Source organism: Aspergillus mulundensis (assembly GCF_003369625.1).
Source record: "Aspergillus mulundensis strain DSM 5745 chromosome Unknown scaffold_17, whole genome shotgun sequence".
Taxonomy (NCBI): domain Eukaryota; kingdom Fungi; phylum Ascomycota; class Eurotiomycetes; order Eurotiales; family Aspergillaceae; genus Aspergillus; species Aspergillus mulundensis.
In genome coordinates this window covers 458,945-477,496 of record NW_020797905.1, presented here as the reverse complement: position 1 = coordinate 477,496, position 18,552 = coordinate 458,945, and the positions used below count along the sequence as shown (strand labels likewise).

The 18,552-nt window shown below is 52.5% G+C and overlaps 8 protein-coding genes across 8 annotated transcripts; 6 read left to right on the top strand and 2 right to left on the bottom strand.

Annotated features, from left to right (window-relative positions):
• Positions 1 to 503: 503 nt before the first annotated feature.
• Positions 504 to 1,676, top strand: DSM5745_10948 (aldo/keto reductase; the record flags this gene model as incomplete). The annotated part of the gene is made up of 3 exons (XM_026752964.1): positions 504 to 535; positions 595 to 745; positions 813 to 1,676. The coding sequence occupies 3 exons, from the start codon at positions 504 to 506 to the stop codon at positions 1,674 to 1,676; spliced, it is 1,047 nt and encodes a 348-aa protein (XP_026598602.1).
• An 82-nt stretch (positions 1,677 to 1,758) lies between these two features.
• On the bottom strand, positions 1,759 to 3,441 carry DSM5745_10947 (Carboxylic ester hydrolase; the record flags this gene model as incomplete). Its single annotated transcript, XM_026752963.1, has 2 exons — positions 1,759 to 1,981; positions 2,042 to 3,441. The coding sequence occupies 2 exons, from the start codon at positions 3,439 to 3,441 to the stop codon at positions 1,759 to 1,761; spliced, it is 1,623 nt and encodes a 540-aa protein (XP_026598601.1).
• Positions 3,442 to 4,070: 629 nt separating this feature from the next.
• Positions 4,071 to 5,746, top strand: DSM5745_10946 (putative Zn(II)2Cys6 transcription factor; the record flags this gene model as incomplete). The annotated part of the gene is made up of 2 exons (XM_026752962.1): positions 4,071 to 5,267; positions 5,318 to 5,746. The coding sequence occupies 2 exons, from the start codon at positions 4,071 to 4,073 to the stop codon at positions 5,744 to 5,746; spliced, it is 1,626 nt and encodes a 541-aa protein (XP_026598600.1).
• Positions 5,747 to 6,228: 482 nt separating this feature from the next.
• DSM5745_10945 (uncharacterized protein) lies at positions 6,229 to 8,103 on the top strand (the record flags this gene model as incomplete). Its single annotated transcript, XM_026752961.1, has 8 exons — positions 6,229 to 6,368; positions 6,420 to 6,466; positions 6,518 to 6,564; positions 6,615 to 6,739; positions 6,789 to 7,047; positions 7,098 to 7,361; positions 7,417 to 7,824; positions 7,885 to 8,103. The coding sequence occupies 8 exons, from the start codon at positions 6,229 to 6,231 to the stop codon at positions 8,101 to 8,103; spliced, it is 1,509 nt and encodes a 502-aa protein (XP_026598599.1).
• Positions 8,104 to 8,454: 351 nt separating this feature from the next.
• On the top strand, positions 8,455 to 12,879 carry aarA (L-aminoadipate-semialdehyde dehydrogenase; the record flags this gene model as incomplete). The annotated part of the gene is made up of 4 exons (XM_026752960.1): positions 8,455 to 8,826; positions 8,873 to 12,143; positions 12,197 to 12,521; positions 12,582 to 12,879. 4 exons carry the CDS (start codon positions 8,455 to 8,457, stop codon positions 12,877 to 12,879), a joined length of 4,266 nt encoding a protein of 1,421 aa, XP_026598598.1.
• Positions 12,880 to 13,918: 1,039 nt separating this feature from the next.
• Positions 13,919 to 14,890, top strand: DSM5745_10943 (carbonic anhydrase; the record flags this gene model as incomplete). The annotated part of the gene is made up of 2 exons (XM_026752959.1): positions 13,919 to 13,931; positions 14,265 to 14,890. 2 exons carry the CDS (start codon positions 13,919 to 13,921, stop codon positions 14,888 to 14,890), a joined length of 639 nt encoding a protein of 212 aa, XP_026598597.1.
• Positions 14,891 to 15,274: 384 nt separating this feature from the next.
• On the top strand, positions 15,275 to 16,102 carry DSM5745_10942 (uncharacterized protein; the record flags this gene model as incomplete). The annotated part of the gene is made up of 1 exon (XM_026752958.1): positions 15,275 to 16,102. One exon carries the CDS (start codon positions 15,275 to 15,277, stop codon positions 16,100 to 16,102), a length of 828 nt encoding a protein of 275 aa, XP_026598596.1.
• Positions 16,103 to 16,490: 388 nt separating this feature from the next.
• DSM5745_10941 (uncharacterized protein) lies at positions 16,491 to 18,272 on the bottom strand (the record flags this gene model as incomplete). The annotated part of the gene is made up of 1 exon (XM_026752957.1): positions 16,491 to 18,272. The coding sequence occupies one exon, from the start codon at positions 18,270 to 18,272 to the stop codon at positions 16,491 to 16,493; it is 1,782 nt and encodes a 593-aa protein (XP_026598595.1).
• Between the last annotated feature and the right edge of the window lie 280 nt (positions 18,273 to 18,552).

Sequence of the window (18,552 nt, the reverse complement as noted above, 5' to 3'; positions counted from 1 at the left end):
TCAGCCTTATGGCTGCTCCGACACATCTCCATCTCAAAACCATGCCTTACGTTTATATTCGATGAATGTACATATTAGCGATATAGCTTCCACATTATGACCAATCCGAGACTCTCAACTATGTGATATCTATGACTATCGCTCTCAGTCCACTGCTTAGCTGCCAATGACAAACCTTAGTCAGCGTATGCCCTAAACACCCCGCATGTTCTAGAGATGAAGTCATCCCCACTCCCGACTCAGCATCCGAGATCGGTAACTCGTCGGCTTTCGCTTCAAGGTCTCGGCAGATCAGGCGGAGTGAAGACGATCTCCATCGAGTGATCTACACTCATATATCCAGGCATTCTCTCCCTGAATTATCTTTCGCATTTGCCGATATAAAAACCATACCCCTGGTAGGTTGTCCCCTATATCTACCCCTCAATCACCCCGCATCCATCAGCTTGTGTATCGTTTCAATTGACTGACGACGTTCAAGCCATTCTAGTCAATCCAGCACCATGGCTACCGAAAACCAGATGGAATATGTCACGTACGTCCTGCCCGCTTATAAAACCAGCATCGCATAGCTAATACAAGACCCGGTTGAAGCCTCGGCAAGTCCGGCCTCAAGATCTCAAAGGTCATTCTGGGGACCATGTCATACGGGACTAGCAAATGGCAGGACTGGGTTCTCGATGAAGACAAAGCACTCCCACTGATCGAGTACGCTTACAAACGGGGTATCAACACCTGGGATACCGTACGTCCATAACCCCCCGTCCCTCCCAACACTTATGCACATCCAAACCAACGATACACTCATACAGGCAGACATCTACTCCCACGGCCGGTCCGAAGAAGTCATCGGCAAAGCGCTGAAAACATACAACATCCCGCGCCACCGCGTCGTCATAATGACAAAGTGCTTCTACGGCGTCGACGACGAAGGCAAGCTCCCGCCCATCGCAGCCTGCACCCAGAACACAGGGAGCATGGTGAACCGCGTGGGCCTGAGCCGGAAGCACATCCTCGACGCAGTCGACGCATCCATCGCCCGACTGGGCACGTACATCGACGTCCTCCAGATCCACCGGCTGGACCGCGACACGCCCCGCGAGGAGATCATGAAGGCGCTCAACGACGTGGTCGAGTCTGGCAAGGTCCGGTATATCGGGGCCTCCACGATGGCGGCGTGGGAGTTCCAGGCGTTGAACAACGTTGCCAAGGCGAACGGGTGGCACACTTTCATCTCCATGCAGAACTACCATAACCTGATTAGCCGGGAAGAAGAGCGCGAGATGATTCCGTACTGTCTTGACGCGGGGATCGGGTTGATCCCGTGGAGTCCCATGGCACGGGGCCTGCTTACGCGGCCGTGGAAGAGCGCGCCGACGCTGCGCGAGAGTACGGACGGGGCGCTGAACTTCCTCCTGCGCAACCGGGAGACCGAGGCCGATAAGCGGATTGTGGACCGGGTGCAGGAGGTTGCGGAGAAGAAGGGCGTTAGTATGGCGCAGGTGGCGATTGCGTGGTCGCTTGGGAACCCGAGCGAGAATCCGATTCTGGGGCTCAGTAGTAAGGAGCGGATTGATGAGGCGGTTGCTGCGGTGCATGTTAAGTTGACCGAGGAGGAGAGGAATTACCTGGAGGAGCCTTATGTGCCGAAGACCTTGTCGCCGTTGGAGAAGTAATGGGCTGTTCTCCTTGTTGTTTTGTATGTACAGTTGGTAATTCGTTAAGATGTCTATCTAGAATATATTTGAACAAGAGATTTCAACCAGACCCCGCAAAAACTTCCATTAAATCCAACAGCTCAGCCCACCGAGGATCCTTCTGGATTTCTATACTGCCCTCGGGCGTGGCAACCTTAACGTCGTCCACTTGCTTAGTTCCGTATACGTAATCTGACTCGTTATTAACGAACGCCACCAGGTCACGGATCCACTCATGCATGAGCTGGCTCTCTGCAGGGGTTGGACCGTGCATGAGAGAGTAACTATAATGAATATGTTAGTTATCAGCCGTGATGCGGTAACGGGTAGGTAGGGTAACTGACTTATGGAATGGCCGATCCATAGCATGGCTAACGCCGAACGAAGCCGGGGCCACTTTATCCGTGATGAAAGAGAGACGGTAAGCGATTATATACCGCCAGATATCGCGGATCCCAACACCATTCTCGATCAAGTTGTTAACGAGGAACCGTGATGGGGCACGGACTTGGCCGTCTGAGATGATCTTGCCAAAGACAGCTTCCCAATCTTTCTTTTCGGGGGAGGTAGGCAGCGTGTAATGTTGCAAGAGACGGCTGGTGGTTGTGGGAGAGTAGTAATTTGATATCTGGGTTTCAAGGGACTCAAGGCTAGCTTCTGGACCGTTGGTCACGGCATATAAGGTCTCCTCATTGAGCACCTCGCCGATGAGGATGCGTAGGCCACGGCGCTTAAATTCGGCTGCAAACGAGCCGTCACGGTAGTATTCGAATAGGTTTCGGTGGATGAAGACGTCGTCGGACACTGGCCGGAAGGTGTGGTGTTTGAACTTCATGATGGCCTCGCAGAGATCCTTTGCGCTGGTTTCACGCAGACGCTGCAGCTTTTCAGACCCTGAGCTTGTGGCCGGGATATCGAAGTACTCGCATAGCTCGTCGAACTGCGGCTGGCACTCTTCTGGTGTTTTGGGTTGCGCGGGAATGGCATTTGAGTACATGACTAGGCGCCGGAAGCGGTTTCTGGAGGACTCGGGGAGCGTCCCTCGGAAGTCATATAGTGTTTGTGCCTGCACGGCATATGCACCTGCGCTGCGTCCAGAGAGTGTTATATTCTCAGGGTCGCCACCAAAGGCACTGATGTTCTCATATACCCAGTCCATTGCAAGACGCTGGTCCCAGAGGCCGTAGTTTCCTACTGCCCCGTCGAGACTCTCCTCCTGCAAGGGGGCACCGGCGAGAAAACCGAATAGATTCAGTCGGTATCCCACAGCCACAAATACAGCGTTCAGCCCACCAGTGGAAATCATCTCAGTCGGGTCCATCGACGGCTCATTGCTGGGATCGCCCATTTGGAACCAGCCTCCATGGAACCATACCATGACGGGCCATTTGGCGGCAGATTCTCCATCCTTGGACACGGGTGTCCAGATGTTCAATCGCAGACAGTCCTCTCCAAAGTCGTGCTGTGGGATATTCTTCTTCACAGAAGCCGAATAGTTAGGCTGCAGGCACACCTGGCCGAACTTTGTGCCATCGAAAGGGACACCCTCGGGTGTTGAGTAGGAGTAGGACTCGGGCAATGGCTGAGGCTTGCGCCATCTTCGTTCGTCTGTTGGTGGAAGAGCATAGGCCACGTTCGCAAAACGGCGTGATTTATTGTCAAATTGCAGACCTTTGATCCTGCCTTTGTCGCCGGGGAGCTGGACTTCGCAGTCGGAAGTTTGGTAGGAGATCTTGTTTCCCATTGTGGCTGTGAACTGCCAAGATTATGCTGGGAAGGGGATACCAAGAAGCAGGAGATGAGACCAAGCAAATCAAATGAGATCCTGTCATTTTGAACGAGCAATTGAGCCGTTCATTGCTGATGTTCAGTCAGTGTTTGTTGTAATGGTTATCCAACTGCTTTGTCGTGATTGGTGCATTTAATCGACGCTATCTTTGTGCCTCAGGCTGCAATTTCCTATCTTTCCCTCCCCCACATTTTGACACCTGATAAACACTTACGCTTACTTCCAAACATCATTTCGGGATGCTGTTCGATTATTCTGGTCTCCATGAGCCAAATCGGTAATGCTAACGGTGACTCGGCGTCTCGGCCTCGTCGTGCCCGTGTGGAGCGTGGCAAACGGTCTCGGAACGGTACCTAATGTCCACTCAAATATTCGGGAAACAAGTGCTGACCTGGGGTTTAGGTTGCTCTACATGCCTGAGCAAAAAGGTCAAATGTGACGAGACACGGCCTCACTGTGCAAGATGCGTTCGGCTTCATCTGATTTGCGAGTGGCCCGTTCCCAAGCCGTCGTTGGCCTCAAGGAGACGCGGCTTTGGTCCCATCAAAACCCGCGATTCGGGTCTGTGGTCGCCGTCTTCTATCATGCCAAGGGACGATGACGGTGCATCAGCAAGTCAAACAGAAGACTCTCTGACACCGCTAACTCAGACGAATACGCCTTCGTCCACCGTCGAGGCACTTTTGCATCCAGGGAACTTCCTCCCGGGGAGTTCTAATGACGATGGAGTACCCGCCAATGAGGCTTCTATGATGGTGCCGCCGTACAACGATGCGTCGCAGTGGGTATTACCGGCAGCAGAAAGCGCCTCAGTTGGAACTCCTGTTTCGGTGTCCCGTATGCCCGTCAACGATGAAGCGCTTCTGCAGAATCCGCTGAACACCAATGCATTTGAACTGCTTGGGACGCCCATGATGCGCCCCCTGAAAACTGCTACCGACCTATCATTTGCATATACCACTGGAACAAGCCATGCCTTGGGCAGTGATGACAAACAAGCTGTTATTTTCCACTGCAAGGTCCTTGCTCCGCTGAAATCTACCCGCAACTGGGATCGTTCAGCGCATACCCTCTTCCTCAACAAGGCTTACAATAGAAACATGGCACTTCACTTCCTTCTCGCTGTTTCCCACAGTGAGCTGGCTATTCATTTTGGCCAAGGGTCTCAGCCTCCACAGGAATCCCAGAGACACTATCAGCGAGGATCGGAGCTGTTCTTGCAAGCTCATAATCCCTTTGCTACCCCGGACCATGTCAGTATGATGCTCTCATTTCTGTACATGTACATGTTCTGGATGCGACGAGAACACCTTGATCCCACAAAGCTTAGAGACTTGAGTAGAGCCGTCCTCGTCCACGTCCGAACGTACGGGCTGGATACGCTTTGCGCTAGCGATGATGTGTTCTCTGTCGATGGTGCATGTGATGGCGTGATTACCGTGTCAGAGCAGGTTTTGCTTGCTAGGGTGATTACGTATCTCTACGACCGAGACGGGTTTTGCTGTTTCTTCGGATGCGGTGGGCAATTTGCCAACTATATGAACAGTATTCCTCAAAAAAGACACAGGATTTGGTTGCGTTCGCGAGCTGCCTTCTTCCTGCCGCTGAGCGAGGTTGGATATAACGAGGCAGGGTCGGAAATCGAAGACGCGGCAACTATCGACGTTTACTTTGAGCTTATTATTTTGCATCAAGAAATCAATACTTATAGCCAAAGCTCAGTAACGCATGCGACGGCCATGAAACCAAGACTACAACAACGACTAGAGGCTATCTACAAGGTAAGTGTACTCGATGGGAATGAAACGGGCAGCATTGCTTATAGAAATAGGATCAAGGAACACTCTTTCACCAAGCGACAGAGCAGTCGCATGATTCTCAGTGCACTCTGATGGCTTATGTCACAGTAACCGTCTTTTATGCTCTACAGATTTACCTCTACCGCGCTCGGCAGTGTGCGTTTGGGACCAGGCCTATACCTGCCGAAATCCAGGATGCCCTTAACTCACTCGTGTCTGCTGCGTACTACGCCACAAAGACTGGACAAGTACAGTTACTTGAGCGTTTTCAATGGTCTCTCTTCATCGCTGGGTTGGAAGTCACTGATCCAGTGCACCAGGAGTGGATTGGAAACAATATGTCTGATCCTGCAATCAAGAAAGGATTCGACCATATTCAAGCTTTCAAGAGAAGATCTGCAGGTGGTATCACTGTGCAGAATATTCGAGCGCTAATCGACGAGAGTTTGACGGTGTCATAATGCGTGCGTCAGACCTGAAGTTGTAAAGGGAGGCGACATGCCGATCAATTGTTACGCATGCCTCTCCATATCCTCAAACAGCCAACTTCTCAGATGACCACCCTTTTAGAGACAAGGCTCGCCCGTTTCAATTCCCCGGGGCGCCCAAAGCCTTTACTGGTGGAATCTATAACGAGTCATGGTTTGGGGTACTGACCACGACGCTGTGGTCCGGAGTTAGTCTGTCAAACCCCGAGATCGGCTCCCCACGCATCGATTAATCTGGCCAATAACGCAGCCCTATTTAACTACCTTCGATATCAGGGGAGTCACTTTTTTTGCCGACGGAAGAAAGATAGGCGTCGTGACACTTTCTCCGCATTATCAAGGTTTATCTCTGGGTCGTCGTTTGCCGCCTGGGCTCTTCGAATTATATCAAGGGCTGTCCATCCGTTCCCATGGCTTAATCTGACCAGCGACGCAAGGGGCTCTTGTCTACCATCATGGAGAACACTGTCCAGACCACGTCCGTTATTGATGAGAAGAAAAATCAGTCAGAAATGGCTGCTGACAAAGAGTATGGGGTTGCGGAGACCCTCAGCTCTCAAGATGAAAAGAGGCTTGTGAGGAAGATTGACCTACAGTATGTGTCTCCTCTCAGCATGATCCAGGCATGAACTTACCAGCTACCTAGCCTTATGCCGCTTTTGATCATTAGCTACGGCCTTCAATACCTTGACAGTATGACTCGATGCCTCTGTTCTCTTCGCCCATCACTCACTCGCTTCGCAGAAACCAGTTTATCCTACAGCGCCATTCTTGGATTACGAGAAGACCTGGTACGACCCTTTTGCGTGGGACAAAAACACAGTTGCTGATGGCAGTCCAGAGTCTGCATGGACAACAGTACAGCTGGGCATCTGGCATCTTCTACATTGGGTACCTGGCTGCCTCGTACCCTATTTCGCTCGGATTCGTCCGTTTCCCACTGGGCCGGTACCTCAGCGTTCTAATGTAAGTGATCTGCAGCGTTTTGATACCCAATTTATTGAGAAAAATCTAGTTTCCTTTGGGGAGTAGTCCTCACTCTCCATGCCTGTGCGCAGAACTATGCCGGGCTTATGGTGCTGCGAACCTTCCTCGGTATCTTTGAGAGTGCTATTAGCCCTGGCTTCTCACTTATCACTGGAATGTGGTATACCCCCAAGGAACACGTCTCTCGCCACTCGTTCTGGTTTGCCGGGAACTCTATCGCAAGTCTTATTGGATCAGGCATTGCGTACGGCACTCTACAATATACAGGAGGATTCAACAAGTGGAAGGTCAGTTTCTTGCAGGACCCCTTGAGTTAAACGACTAACATCAACTCCAGATGCTTTTCCTCATCTTCGGCCTCATTACAGTCGCTTGGTCGGTTTTCCTATGGTTCTTCCTCCCCGATGACCCCTCGACTGCGCGCTTCCTTACCCCGACGGAAAGAGAGTTTGCATCTCTACGACCCAAGAAGTTCCAGCGTACTACTCAGACAAAGAGGTGGGATAAGGGCCAGTTTATTGAGACCATGAAAGACGTGAAGACATGGTGGTTCTTATTATTTTCTTTTGTGATTTGCGTGCCAAATGGTGGTACAACCAGCGTACGTTGTCCCTCCCAAGCCTTGAGTTCCTAAACTTATCATTTTATCACCACAGTTCAACACAATTATCATTAACAGCTTCGGCTATGATGAATTCCAAACCATCCTAATGGGCATGCCAGCCGCCGCATTCCAGTTCACCACGGTCGTCCTCGCCGCGCTATTCACAACCTACATCCGCAAGTCCAGACTGTGGGCCATGATCTCAATCTTCCTCATGGCCATGGCGGGAATACTCATGGTCAAGCTTCTTCCCTACGACCGGAAGATTCCTCGACTTGCAGGATACTGGCTTGTAACCGCCGTGGCTCCTGCGTTCCCTCTCATGATGTCGTTGTTCGCTAGCAACACCGCTGGGTTTACAAAGAAGTCCACCGTCGTCGCTCTCATTTTCGTCGGATACTGTGTTGGAAACTTCGTGGGTCCCCAGTTCTTTAAGAGCACCGAGGCACCGGGTTACTCGGTAAGCATGCTTTCCCTTGTTGACATAGCTATTTGTGGTACTAACAGTATGACTTACTAGACTGCCTACACCACAATTCTTACCTGCTACGTAATCTCGATTGTCATGACTGCTCTCTTTCGGGTGTATCTTAGCTGGACGAACAAGAAACGGGATCAGAACCAGGGGGTGCACATTGACCCTGAGGAACATCGTGAGATTGACCTTCAGGCAGACGAGGAGCTGGACCATGTGGATGAGACAGATATCCAGAACCAGAGCTTTAGATATATTTTGTAAGGGCATGTTTTCGTTTTGGCGGCATTACATTGTTGTACTAGCCCTGCTCCCTAGCCTTAATAATATTCAGTCCAAGCATCAATGTATCATATGATATTTCACGTAATAAGAAATAGAACTTCATTCAAGGCAATTAGGAACCAAGAGAATTAACTGCTTGGAGAGGCCAGTTGCTGCCTTGGAGCCTGAATTGCTATCAAATGTGGGGAAATTTTTGATAGCGAAGTCGGCGGGATTTTCAACGTGCCCCTCGGCAAGACTTGACTCACTATTGAGTCATTTACTCTCTATCTTTATAACCAACCCCAGTGTAGCTTGACGCCCCAGATCACCAAGGGCATCGGCGCAATCATGGGTGCCGAAAACGTTCCATTACAGGAACGCCTCGAGCGCTGGGCTCAGAGGCTGCAAAACCTCACCGTCTCCCCGCTGACCCGCGACTATCCCGACAACCAGAACCAGGAGCTGCCCAAGCGAGCCATTGAAGCTTTCGAGTCGCTTAAGCTCTCCAATGACACAGCGTCAGCATTGAAGAACCTCTCCGGGACATCTTCGGGATTCACCGTTTTCCTAACGGCGTTTGTGGTGCTCGTCGCTCGGTTGACCGGTGATGAGGACATCGCTATCGGCACCAGCCTTGGTGACGATGGCCGTCCCTTTGTCCTGAGAGTTCCAATTGACCCCTCAGAGACTTTCCTCCAGCTCTACTCCAAGGTCCAGAAGGTAATATTGTCAGATACCTGATTTGTCACTTGACTGACGATTCTAGGCATACGATGAAGGGTCCGCCGAAATCGTGCCATTGGGCAGCCTACGATCCCATATCCAAGAAAAGTCGCAATCCGAGCGAACGCCCATCCTCTTCCGATTCGCCGCGTACGATGCCCCAGCTGCTTCGCAAGAGTACCCTGCCAACACCTTCGAGACGACGGATCTGGTGGTCAACGTTGCGCCAGCAAGCACCTCGGACGGCGCGACAGAGCTAGGAGCATACTACAACCAGAGATTGTTCTCGAGTGCTAGGATCAGCACAATCCTGCACCAGATCGCTCAATTGGTCCAGAATGCCACGAGCCAACCGGAGACCGCGATTGGGCGCATTGACTTCATGACTCCCGAGCAGCGCGCTCTTCTCCCCGACCCGACTGCCGATTTGCACTGGTCCAAGTTCCGAGGAGCTATCCACGATATTTTCGCTGATAACGCTGAGAAGCACCCTGAGAAACTTTGCGTTGTCGAGACTCAATCTGCCAACTCCGCACACCGCGAGTTCACCTACAGGCAGATCAATGAAGCCTCCAACATTCTTGGTCACCACCTGGTTGAGGCTGGTGTCGAGAGGGGAGAGGTTGTTATGGTGTATGCCTACCGTGGTGTCGACCTGGTTGTGGCTGTCATGGGTATCCTTAAGGCCGGTGCGACGTTTTCCGTTATCGACCCTGCGTACCCCCCGGAGCGACAATGCATCTACCTCGACGTGGCTCGTCCTCGCGCTCTTATCAACATCGCGAAGGCCACCAAGGATGCCGGTGAGCTGTCGGAGAAGGTGCGCACATTCATCGATGAGAACCTGCAGCTACGGACTGAGATCCCCGCTCTCGCCCTCCTTGACGACGGTTCGCTCCTGGGAGGCTCAATTGATGGCGAGGATGTGCTGGCTAAACAGGTGCCCTCCAAGTCCAAGCGTGTAGGCGTTGTTGTTGGCCCCGATTCCACCCCTACCCTCTCGTTTACTTCCGGCTCTGAGGGTAGGCCCAAGGGCGTCAGAGGGCGTCACTTCTCCCTGGCGTACTACTTCCCATGGATGTCTGAAACATTCAAGCTTACTCCCAACGACAAGTTCACGATGCTTAGCGGTATCGCTCACGACCCTATCCAAAGAGATATCTTCACTCCTCTTTTCCTTGGTGCCCAGCTGCTTGTCCCGGCCCGCGAGGATATCCAGAACGAGAAGCTTGCTGAGTGGATGCGTGACTACGGTGCTACAGTCACACATCTCACCCCTGCTATGGGTCAGATCCTCGTTGGAGGTGCTTCTGCGCAGTTCCCCACTCTTCACCATGCTTTCTTCGTCGGAGACATCTTGATCAAGAGAGACTGTCGCTCTCTGCAAGGGCTGGCCCCGAACGTCAACATCGTCAACATGTACGGAACGACCGAGACCCAGCGTGCCGTCAGTTATTTCGAAATCCCCAGCTACTCGAGTAACGGCGGCTACCTGGACACCATGAAGGACGTCATCCCGGCTGGTCGGGGTATGCTCGACGTACAGATGCTGGTCGTCAACCGCTTCGAGCCCAGCCGTATTTGTGCTATTGGCGAAGTTGGTGAGATCTACGTTCGTGCAGCTGGTCTTGCGGAAGGGTACCTTGGTTCTCCGGAACTAAACCAGAAGAAATTCCTTACTAACTGGTTTGTTGACCCTAAGACATGGGTGGAGAAGGATACCGCAGAGTCGCAGGGTGCCAATGAGCCCTGGAGGGAGTTCTACGTTGGACCTAGGGACCGTCTGTACCGAAGCGGTGATCTTGGTCGATACACTCCTTCTGGAGACGTCGAGTGCTCAGGTCGTGCCGATGACCAGGTGAAGATCCGTGGCTTCCGTATTGAGCTGGGTGAGATCGATACCCATCTCTCCCGTCACCCTCTTGTCCGAGAGAATGTGACCCTGGTGCGACGTGACAAGTTCGAGGAGCCTACCCTCGTCAGCTACTTTGTGCCTGACATGAGCAAGTGGGCTTCGTGGTTGGAACAGAAGGGTCTCAAGGACGATGACTCCGCTGAAGGAATGGTCGGCATGCTCCGACGATTCCGTCCTCTTCGTGACGATGCCCGTGAGCTCCTTCGCAGCAAGCTTCCCACATATGCTGTGCCGACGGTGTTCATTCCCCTTAAGCGCATGCCCCTGAACCCCAACGGAAAGATTGACAAGCCCGCCCTGCCTTTCCCTGATACCGCAGAGCTCAGCGCGGCTGCTCCCCAGCGTAGAGCATCGGCCCTGAAAAACCTTTCAGAGACCGAACAGGCACTGGCTCAAATCTGGGCTTCTCGCATTTCCAACGTTACCGCTCAAATGATTGGCCCTGACGACTCCTTCTTTGACCTCGGAGGACACAGTATCCTCGCCCAGCAGATGTTCTTCGACCTTCGACGCAAATGGCGCGGTATCGACATCAGCATGAATGCCATCTTCCGCAGCCCTACCCTCCGGGCCTTCGCTGCAGAGATCGACCGCCTGCTGAACTTCGAGTCTTTCGCTAGCAACGATGAGAAGGCTACGGAGACCACAGCAACCGCCAACGAGCCCAACGACGAATATTCCCGCGATGCCCGTAAGTTGGTAGATACCCTGCCGGAATCTTTCCCCACGCGCACAGAGGACATGCTCTCCGCCGAACCCACTATCTTCCTCACCGGTGCCACCGGTTTCCTCGGTGCCCACATCCTCCGCGACCTCCTCACCCGCAAGTCTCCTTCAGCTAGAGTCATCACACTTGTCCGCGGTAAGAGCGCCGAACAAGCCCTGGCCCGTATCCGCTCCACCTGCCGAGCCTACGGCTTCTGGGACGAATCCTGGACCTCTCGCCTCGAGTGCATCACCGGTTCCCTCGGCGACCCCCGATTTGGCCTCACCGACGCCGCCTGGGACGACCTCACCAAGCGCGTTGACGCCGTCATCCACAACGGTGCCCTCGTCCACTGGGTCTACCCCTACTCCACCCTCAAGCCGGCCAACGTCCTCGGCACCATTGACGCCCTCAAGCTCTGCGCAACTGGCAAGCCTAAACAGTTCTCCTTCGTCAGCTCAACCAGTGTCTTGGACAGCGATTACTACGTCGAGGAGTCCGAGCGCAGCATTGCCGCTGGTGGCGCCGGTATCAGCGAAGACGACGACCTGGAAGGTAGCGCCGTCGGCCTGGGAACCGGCTACGGCCAGAGCAAGTGGGCTGGCGAGTACCTCGTCCGCGAGGCCGGAAAGCGCGGTCTGAAGGGAACAATCGTCCGTCCTGGTTACGTCCTCGGTGACTCGAGCAGCGGCAGTACGTGTCCCAACCTCTCCAAAATATAACCCATACTGACTTTTCCACCACAGCAACAAACACCGACGATTTCCTTATCCGCATGATCAAGGGCTGCATCCAGCTCTCCGCCCGCCCCAACATCCACAACACCGTCAACATGGTCCCTGTCGACCACGTCGCCCGCGTCGTCATCGCAGGTGCCTTCCAGCCCCCCGTTTCGCCTATCGGCGTCGCCCAGGTCACCGGCCACCCCCGCCTGCGCTTCAACCAGTTCCTCGGCGCCCTCCAGCTCTACGGGTACAATGTGCCCCAGGTCGACTACGTGCCTTGGTCCAAGCTGCTCGAGCAGTATGTCAACAGCGGCGAGCATGATGATTTGGAGAGCCAGCATGCGCTGTATGTCCCCTTCTACTTATTTCAGGGATTATGCGGGAGAAAGCTAATATGTGTCGCTAGGATGCCCCTCTACCACTTCGTCACTGCTGACCTCCCCTCCAACACCAAGGCTCCCGAGCTCGACGACGTCCACGCCGCTGCGTCGCTCCGCGCGGACGCTAAGTGGTCGGGCGTTGATGTCTCCGCCGGTGCCGGCGTAACAGAGGAGTTGGTCGGCCTGTACACCTCGTACCTTGTCTCCGTTGGCTTCTTGCCCGCGCCAACGGAAAGTGGCTCCCGTCCCTTGCCTGCCGTATCGATCACGAGTGACCAGAGGGAGGCGATGGCGGGTGTTGGAGGCCGTGGCGGAACTGCGTGATCTAGAGACAGGATTTATGGTTATTTGATATGATTGTTTGGTCTTTAAAAGCTTAGCTTGATTTGGCATTTTCTTGTTTCTAGGTAGATGGTGGGGATCTTTGAATGATGATAGGGGTGTGTTATGATATATAGCTAGAGCGTTTGTATAGACAACGCGAGATTTCGGAATGGAATAAGTTCACCAAGATCTCTACTTACCTAGGTCGCGGACGGCAGTACCGAGCAATGATGGTCTCCAGCCACAATAATAGCCCATGCTATTCCTGCGTTTAGCCTGAGAGCCCTAACTACCAAGAACTCCCCAACGTTGATCGAATCCAGGAAGGAGATTGATGAAGAGAACTAACTAGGAGTTTGCATAGACACCCTGAGCCTCTTAGAACATTGCAAACCCAAATTCTTTCACCAAAACAGTGAGGCTTTTGGAGGATACGAGAACACGAGAAAACATACGAGTTCTCAAATATGAGAAATCCAGAACTGCACCTTTAGCCGAAAAGGATATTAGATGGCCAAAGAAGGTCAGGAAGCCGCAGCGATGTATCGCTTTCAGATGACTACCTGGCCAATCTCCGTCTTCAGAATGACCTACTGACTCTGACATTCCCGTATTGCCTACAGAATAGACTTGCGTAAGCTGACAGTTTCTTGAAATATAGCATGATGCACCTAAGCTATCATCTCCGAGTACCATCAAGGTAACCCTGATGGACCACGGCCCGTGTCTGTATATGAAGTCAGACAACATAAGATCAACAGAACAGGGACAGAAGGATTGGAAGGATTCGAGAATACCACGTCAATGTTACTTGTTGCTTATCTTTGCTGGTAATCTGATCACAAGTTGCTTGATACGTCACCCGACGGTTCTATAGACTTGTCAATATAGCGTGGCATGCTTCGCCAAGAGGTGGTGAGTGCGGCGCTTTTTGGCGCAGAGCTCACCATGATGGCGGCTTTTTTATTCAGCTCGTCTTCCCTCGGTGCATTCGCATCTTTCATCTTGGTACACAAACAATATTCCCAGAAACTTTGCAATGGCGACTCAAGGTGCGTGCCGTATATAGAGCTGGCGCTGTTTCTCTAGTCCGATCTGTCGATGTTGATTTGTTCTTTGTGTTTCCCATGATACTTGCGTGAGACAGCATGTATCCAAAAGGCCTTGTTGATTGTCAGTGTGACGGGACCTCATTGCTTGTTGTTTTCTCGGCCAGCCAAGCAAGGTCGTGCATGAAGACAATGGATTATTCCACCTCTCGGTCATGGCCTAGTTCAAACAGTTCAGGGCAAAGCGTACTCATGTTGTTTGGGCTTATTCATTATCATCCATCAACAGGATTGTTACACGAAAATCCATATAGCTCCTACTGACAACTACTTCAGATCGATTCACCACAGCCCTCCGCCAAAACAAAGCGTGGGCAGCCCAGATATCCAAAGAGAATCCAGATCTCTTCCGCAAACTCTCCGCCGGTCAGCATCCAGAGATTCTTTGGATAGGCTGCTCCGACTCGCGGTGTCCCGAGACAACTCTGCTCGGCCTGAACCCCGGGGACGTGTTTGTCCACCGGAATATTGCCAACATACTGCAGCCCTCAGACCTCAGCTCTACCTCAGTAATTGAGTATGCTGTCCGTCATTTGGGTGTGAAGCATGTGGTGGTGTGCGGGCACACCAACTGTGGAGGTGTATCTGCGGTGATGGCGAACAAGCAACTTGGCGTCCTTGATTCATGGCTCTTGCCTCTGAGAAAGCTGCGCGATACTAACGCAAGTCGACTGAAATCATTACCGGCTGACAAGGCACTGCTGCAGTTGGTCGAACTGAATGTCCTTGCCGGGGTGAAGACGGTCAAGCAGAAGAGTGTCGTGGCCGAGGCAATGAAGAAAGGATTGAAGGTCCATGGGCTCGTGTATGACGTGGGGAGTGGTGTTCTGCAGGAATTGGATACCAGTGTGTCGGACAAAGTGGTCAGGAAACGGTTGACCTTGTTCAAGAAGGAGGTTTAGGGCTTGGTGTATGCTTCTGTTGATTTTCTCGACTGCGCTCAGCCATCTTGCTTGTATTAGTTTCTGCCTCTTTCAGATAAATGAATTGAATATGAGATCGATGAGAGGAGTAGAATGGTAGAGCCTGGAGTTGCTGGAGACAGGAAAGTACAGCAGGAGCAGGTGACTGTTCGTACCTTCCAATTCACTGCCTACAGCCACCATTCACTCAGTCATTTGCATCCAGTATTCACCCTAACAGCTCTCAAATGTCCTGAGGCTCCTAGCCTCCGTAAACCCGTCTATATCATCATGTGGACGACCGCCTCTGGGTCTGCTTCCTCTCTGAGGCTCGCATCTTTGACCCCATCTGATACCACACGGACTCCCTCATCAACAAACACAATGACAACCATGACGATTCCATTCATCCGAGAGACTTTGAGCTCAGAGGAAAGAAGCGTTGAGCCAGTGACAACGTTAAGTGACAGAGCACGAATCTGGATGCTAGATCTTCGACACCATGTCCGAAACGACTTGACACCGATCTGCAAGCGTCTAGAATCGAGAATTTGCAGCAAAGACAGAAGGCAGCGCTTTCGTCGCCTGCAGCATAGGCTCTTTGGTCTCAGTGAGGTCGAACTATCGAGCCTCGAGATCTACTTCACCTGCTGGGACACAATGCGTGAGGCGGTGCAGCGAGATGAGTGGCTGACAAGAAAGCTTTCGATGCTAAAAGACAAGATGCAGAACTCGCCAGACAAAGATCCTGCCATGACCTCCCTTCAAGCCGAACTCGATACCGTCACTCAGGGTATTCTGCAGAACGGAATGATTTGTGAGTCGACAACCAAGTTGCTGCGAGGCGTGACACCTAACTTCTGCGACACACCCATCTACCGCGCTTTCCGCCAAACTGTGCTCTCGGACAACTGGCTAGACTCCGTCCAACTTCGAAAATTATGTGCCGATGCAGGAGGCTGCTGCGGACGGGACTGCGGGTGTTGCTTCAAATCCCGCGATTCTCGGTATGCAGGACCTCTTGTTGGAGGGTTCCATGGCCATTGCACCTCCGCCTGTGCCTGTTGTTTGGAACACGCTGGCGTGGAGAAGCCAGCCAATAAGCTGGAATGTCTGCGCGAGCTTGACTTCAACCTCAAACCTGCAAAGACGGATATATCCGGCCAGCGGTTCATCAATGGGCTCATCTGGGGTATTGGTGATGCTAAATGATCAAGGAGCCGCCCGTGAATAGGTTGAAGGTAGATGAATCTGGAATATTCGCCGATGTAGAGCGTTTGGGTATTGCTATTGGATGTTTTTCATGTACTTATTTTTCGAATCCATCATGTCAGTCAAGTAGGAGTAACAGGACATACCTAATCATAGACTGTAGCTATTTCGAACGGCTTAGAGAGGATAGCCATTGTCATTGAGACGGAGAGCAATGATTAGTTGACCGTTGCTGGACCTGTCGGCTATGAGATGTATTTCGTCCATTCGTAATTCTAACATACTAAAGCCCAAGGAACAGCAGGCGCTTCTGTTGCAGTTGCCGTATATAGAAAACGCTAATTGATGCTTAATCTTCCAGGTATCGTTTCTACCACATTGAGATAGTTTATATCTTCGGACGAGCCCCAAAAAAGCCCTTCTCATCCTCCTCCCACTTCTTGCGCTCAACGATACTCCGAGCCCTATAAGCCTTGACGAACCGCCAGACCTCAGTGTCAGCCATATTCCAGGCCTCAGCCACACCCCGGATGTTCACCCGGTTGCTGTTTGTCTGTTTCTTCAGTATATCCCTCGCCTCCTGGATGATTGTATACTCCTGCTGGACACCCTGCTTGCTTGGGTTGGAATGCTGCATTGACTCCTTGGCATCACCCTCGTTCTTGGCGTCGACATTGCTGTCGCGCGGGATTCGGAACCCGAACTGCCACTCGAATTCGTCGAGGAGAGAGCTGGGGAGGGCTTGGCCAACATCCGCGGAGAGAGACTCGACAGTCATCCATAGTGAGGTGCCGATGGCTGGCTCATCTGCGACAAACTTCTTGAAGAGAACAGCTCGTGGCCCACCGCCGAGGCCATGGCCTATTTGATCGCCTGTTACATCCTTTAGCCATGCATCGCGAGGTGTCTCGCGTCGTATATGCCGTGTCGTGACCTCTGCGGAGTTTTGAAGCAGGCTAATGAGAGTGAATGGATGCGGGAGGGTTCCAATTGTGAAGACCTGAGTGTTGTTCTTGTACGTGGCTGGCTGGCTGATTTTCATCGGCTTGTGCGCGTTGCATGGGTGGCAGTCTCGCACGTTCGGAGGGCATGAGGAGGGCGCGACAGATTCCGCGCACTGCCCGAGTGCCTTGGCTAGCCTTAATGCTGGTTCAACCAACGCGGTTGTGTGCTCAGCAAAAGGCTTTAGCACGGCTATTCCACCTGGGAAAGAGTTTACAAATGTATTGTGCAGATGTGAGTTTATAAGGTCCACTAGGGCGAGCCGACGAGCCGACGCAGAGGGAATAGCCTTCTCCGTAAGCTCGTGGTAATGGTCCCTGATCGTAGCCGAGTCATATAACGCCAGAGAGCTCGTCTGGCGGGACTTCAATAGCTCGTCCGGTACCACCTCCCACAACGATTTGATTGACTTGTCAATCTTCTTGATTGATTTTTCAACGGCAGCATTGATCGCATCTTTCTTCCCAGAAAGCAGAGAACTATGGGTTCGGTCAAACCGAGTGATGTGGTCCGAATCCGCGCTCCGGCGCAGATATGCGAGGGTTGCATCGTCGTATCTGGCCATTGGGAAACAAAGCCAATCGGCAAGTAAGCCATCACCCATATGGCCCCATGCCAGCCATCTGAACAATTCTTCCCCCAGTTCAGGGCTCAAATCTAAGTGCTTTATCGACTCATATAACGGATTGGCGGTGGCCTCGGCCCGACCAAGAACAACCGGGCGCAATCCCTGCGCATACCAAGCACGGCGCCAGGCAAATAGAAGCTGCTCATCAGCATTCTCCTCTTCTCTATCACTGCCTTTTCTCGGATTGTAATATGTGAAGATATACGGCCGGTTCGGAAGCGGAGGAAGGACGGACCGGTCCTCATCGAGCGTGATGGAGGACGAGAAAGGGTTGAGCCATGCCCAATGACTGAACCATTTCGAATCGCCGCTTGAGCTGTCCCTTTGGGGCTCCGGGGGGTTATGCGCCGGTGGATGGAACGTCGGCAGGTGCAGGTCGCTCAACGAAGGAAATTTCGGGACATATTTGGCGGCCGTGGATATCTCTTCGCTGACTGCATCAGGCACGGGCACGGGCTTTGGGGAGGAGGATAATATTACGAAGGCGATGGCGATAAAGAGGATGACCGCGAGGAGGGATGTACTGCGGCGCACAATCATGATAGGGCTCTGGTCGAATGGTCCGAGAAAAAGGCGTAAGCGACTGATGTCAGACGCGGTTGTTCCGGCGGAGTAGGAGTGGGAGAGGACGAGTTAGAAAGGGACGGAGGGGATCAATTGACAAGGCTAGTCAGCCCTCATTGACGAAGAATAAACCAGTATAGCAAAAAGCAGTGATTGTGCTTCTGAAGACGGCAGCTTCATGATGGAACCCATCATAATCAAGCTTGTTGCGGCGATCGTGATGTCCGCTCCAGTTTCCGGATGCGGAGTCTACGAT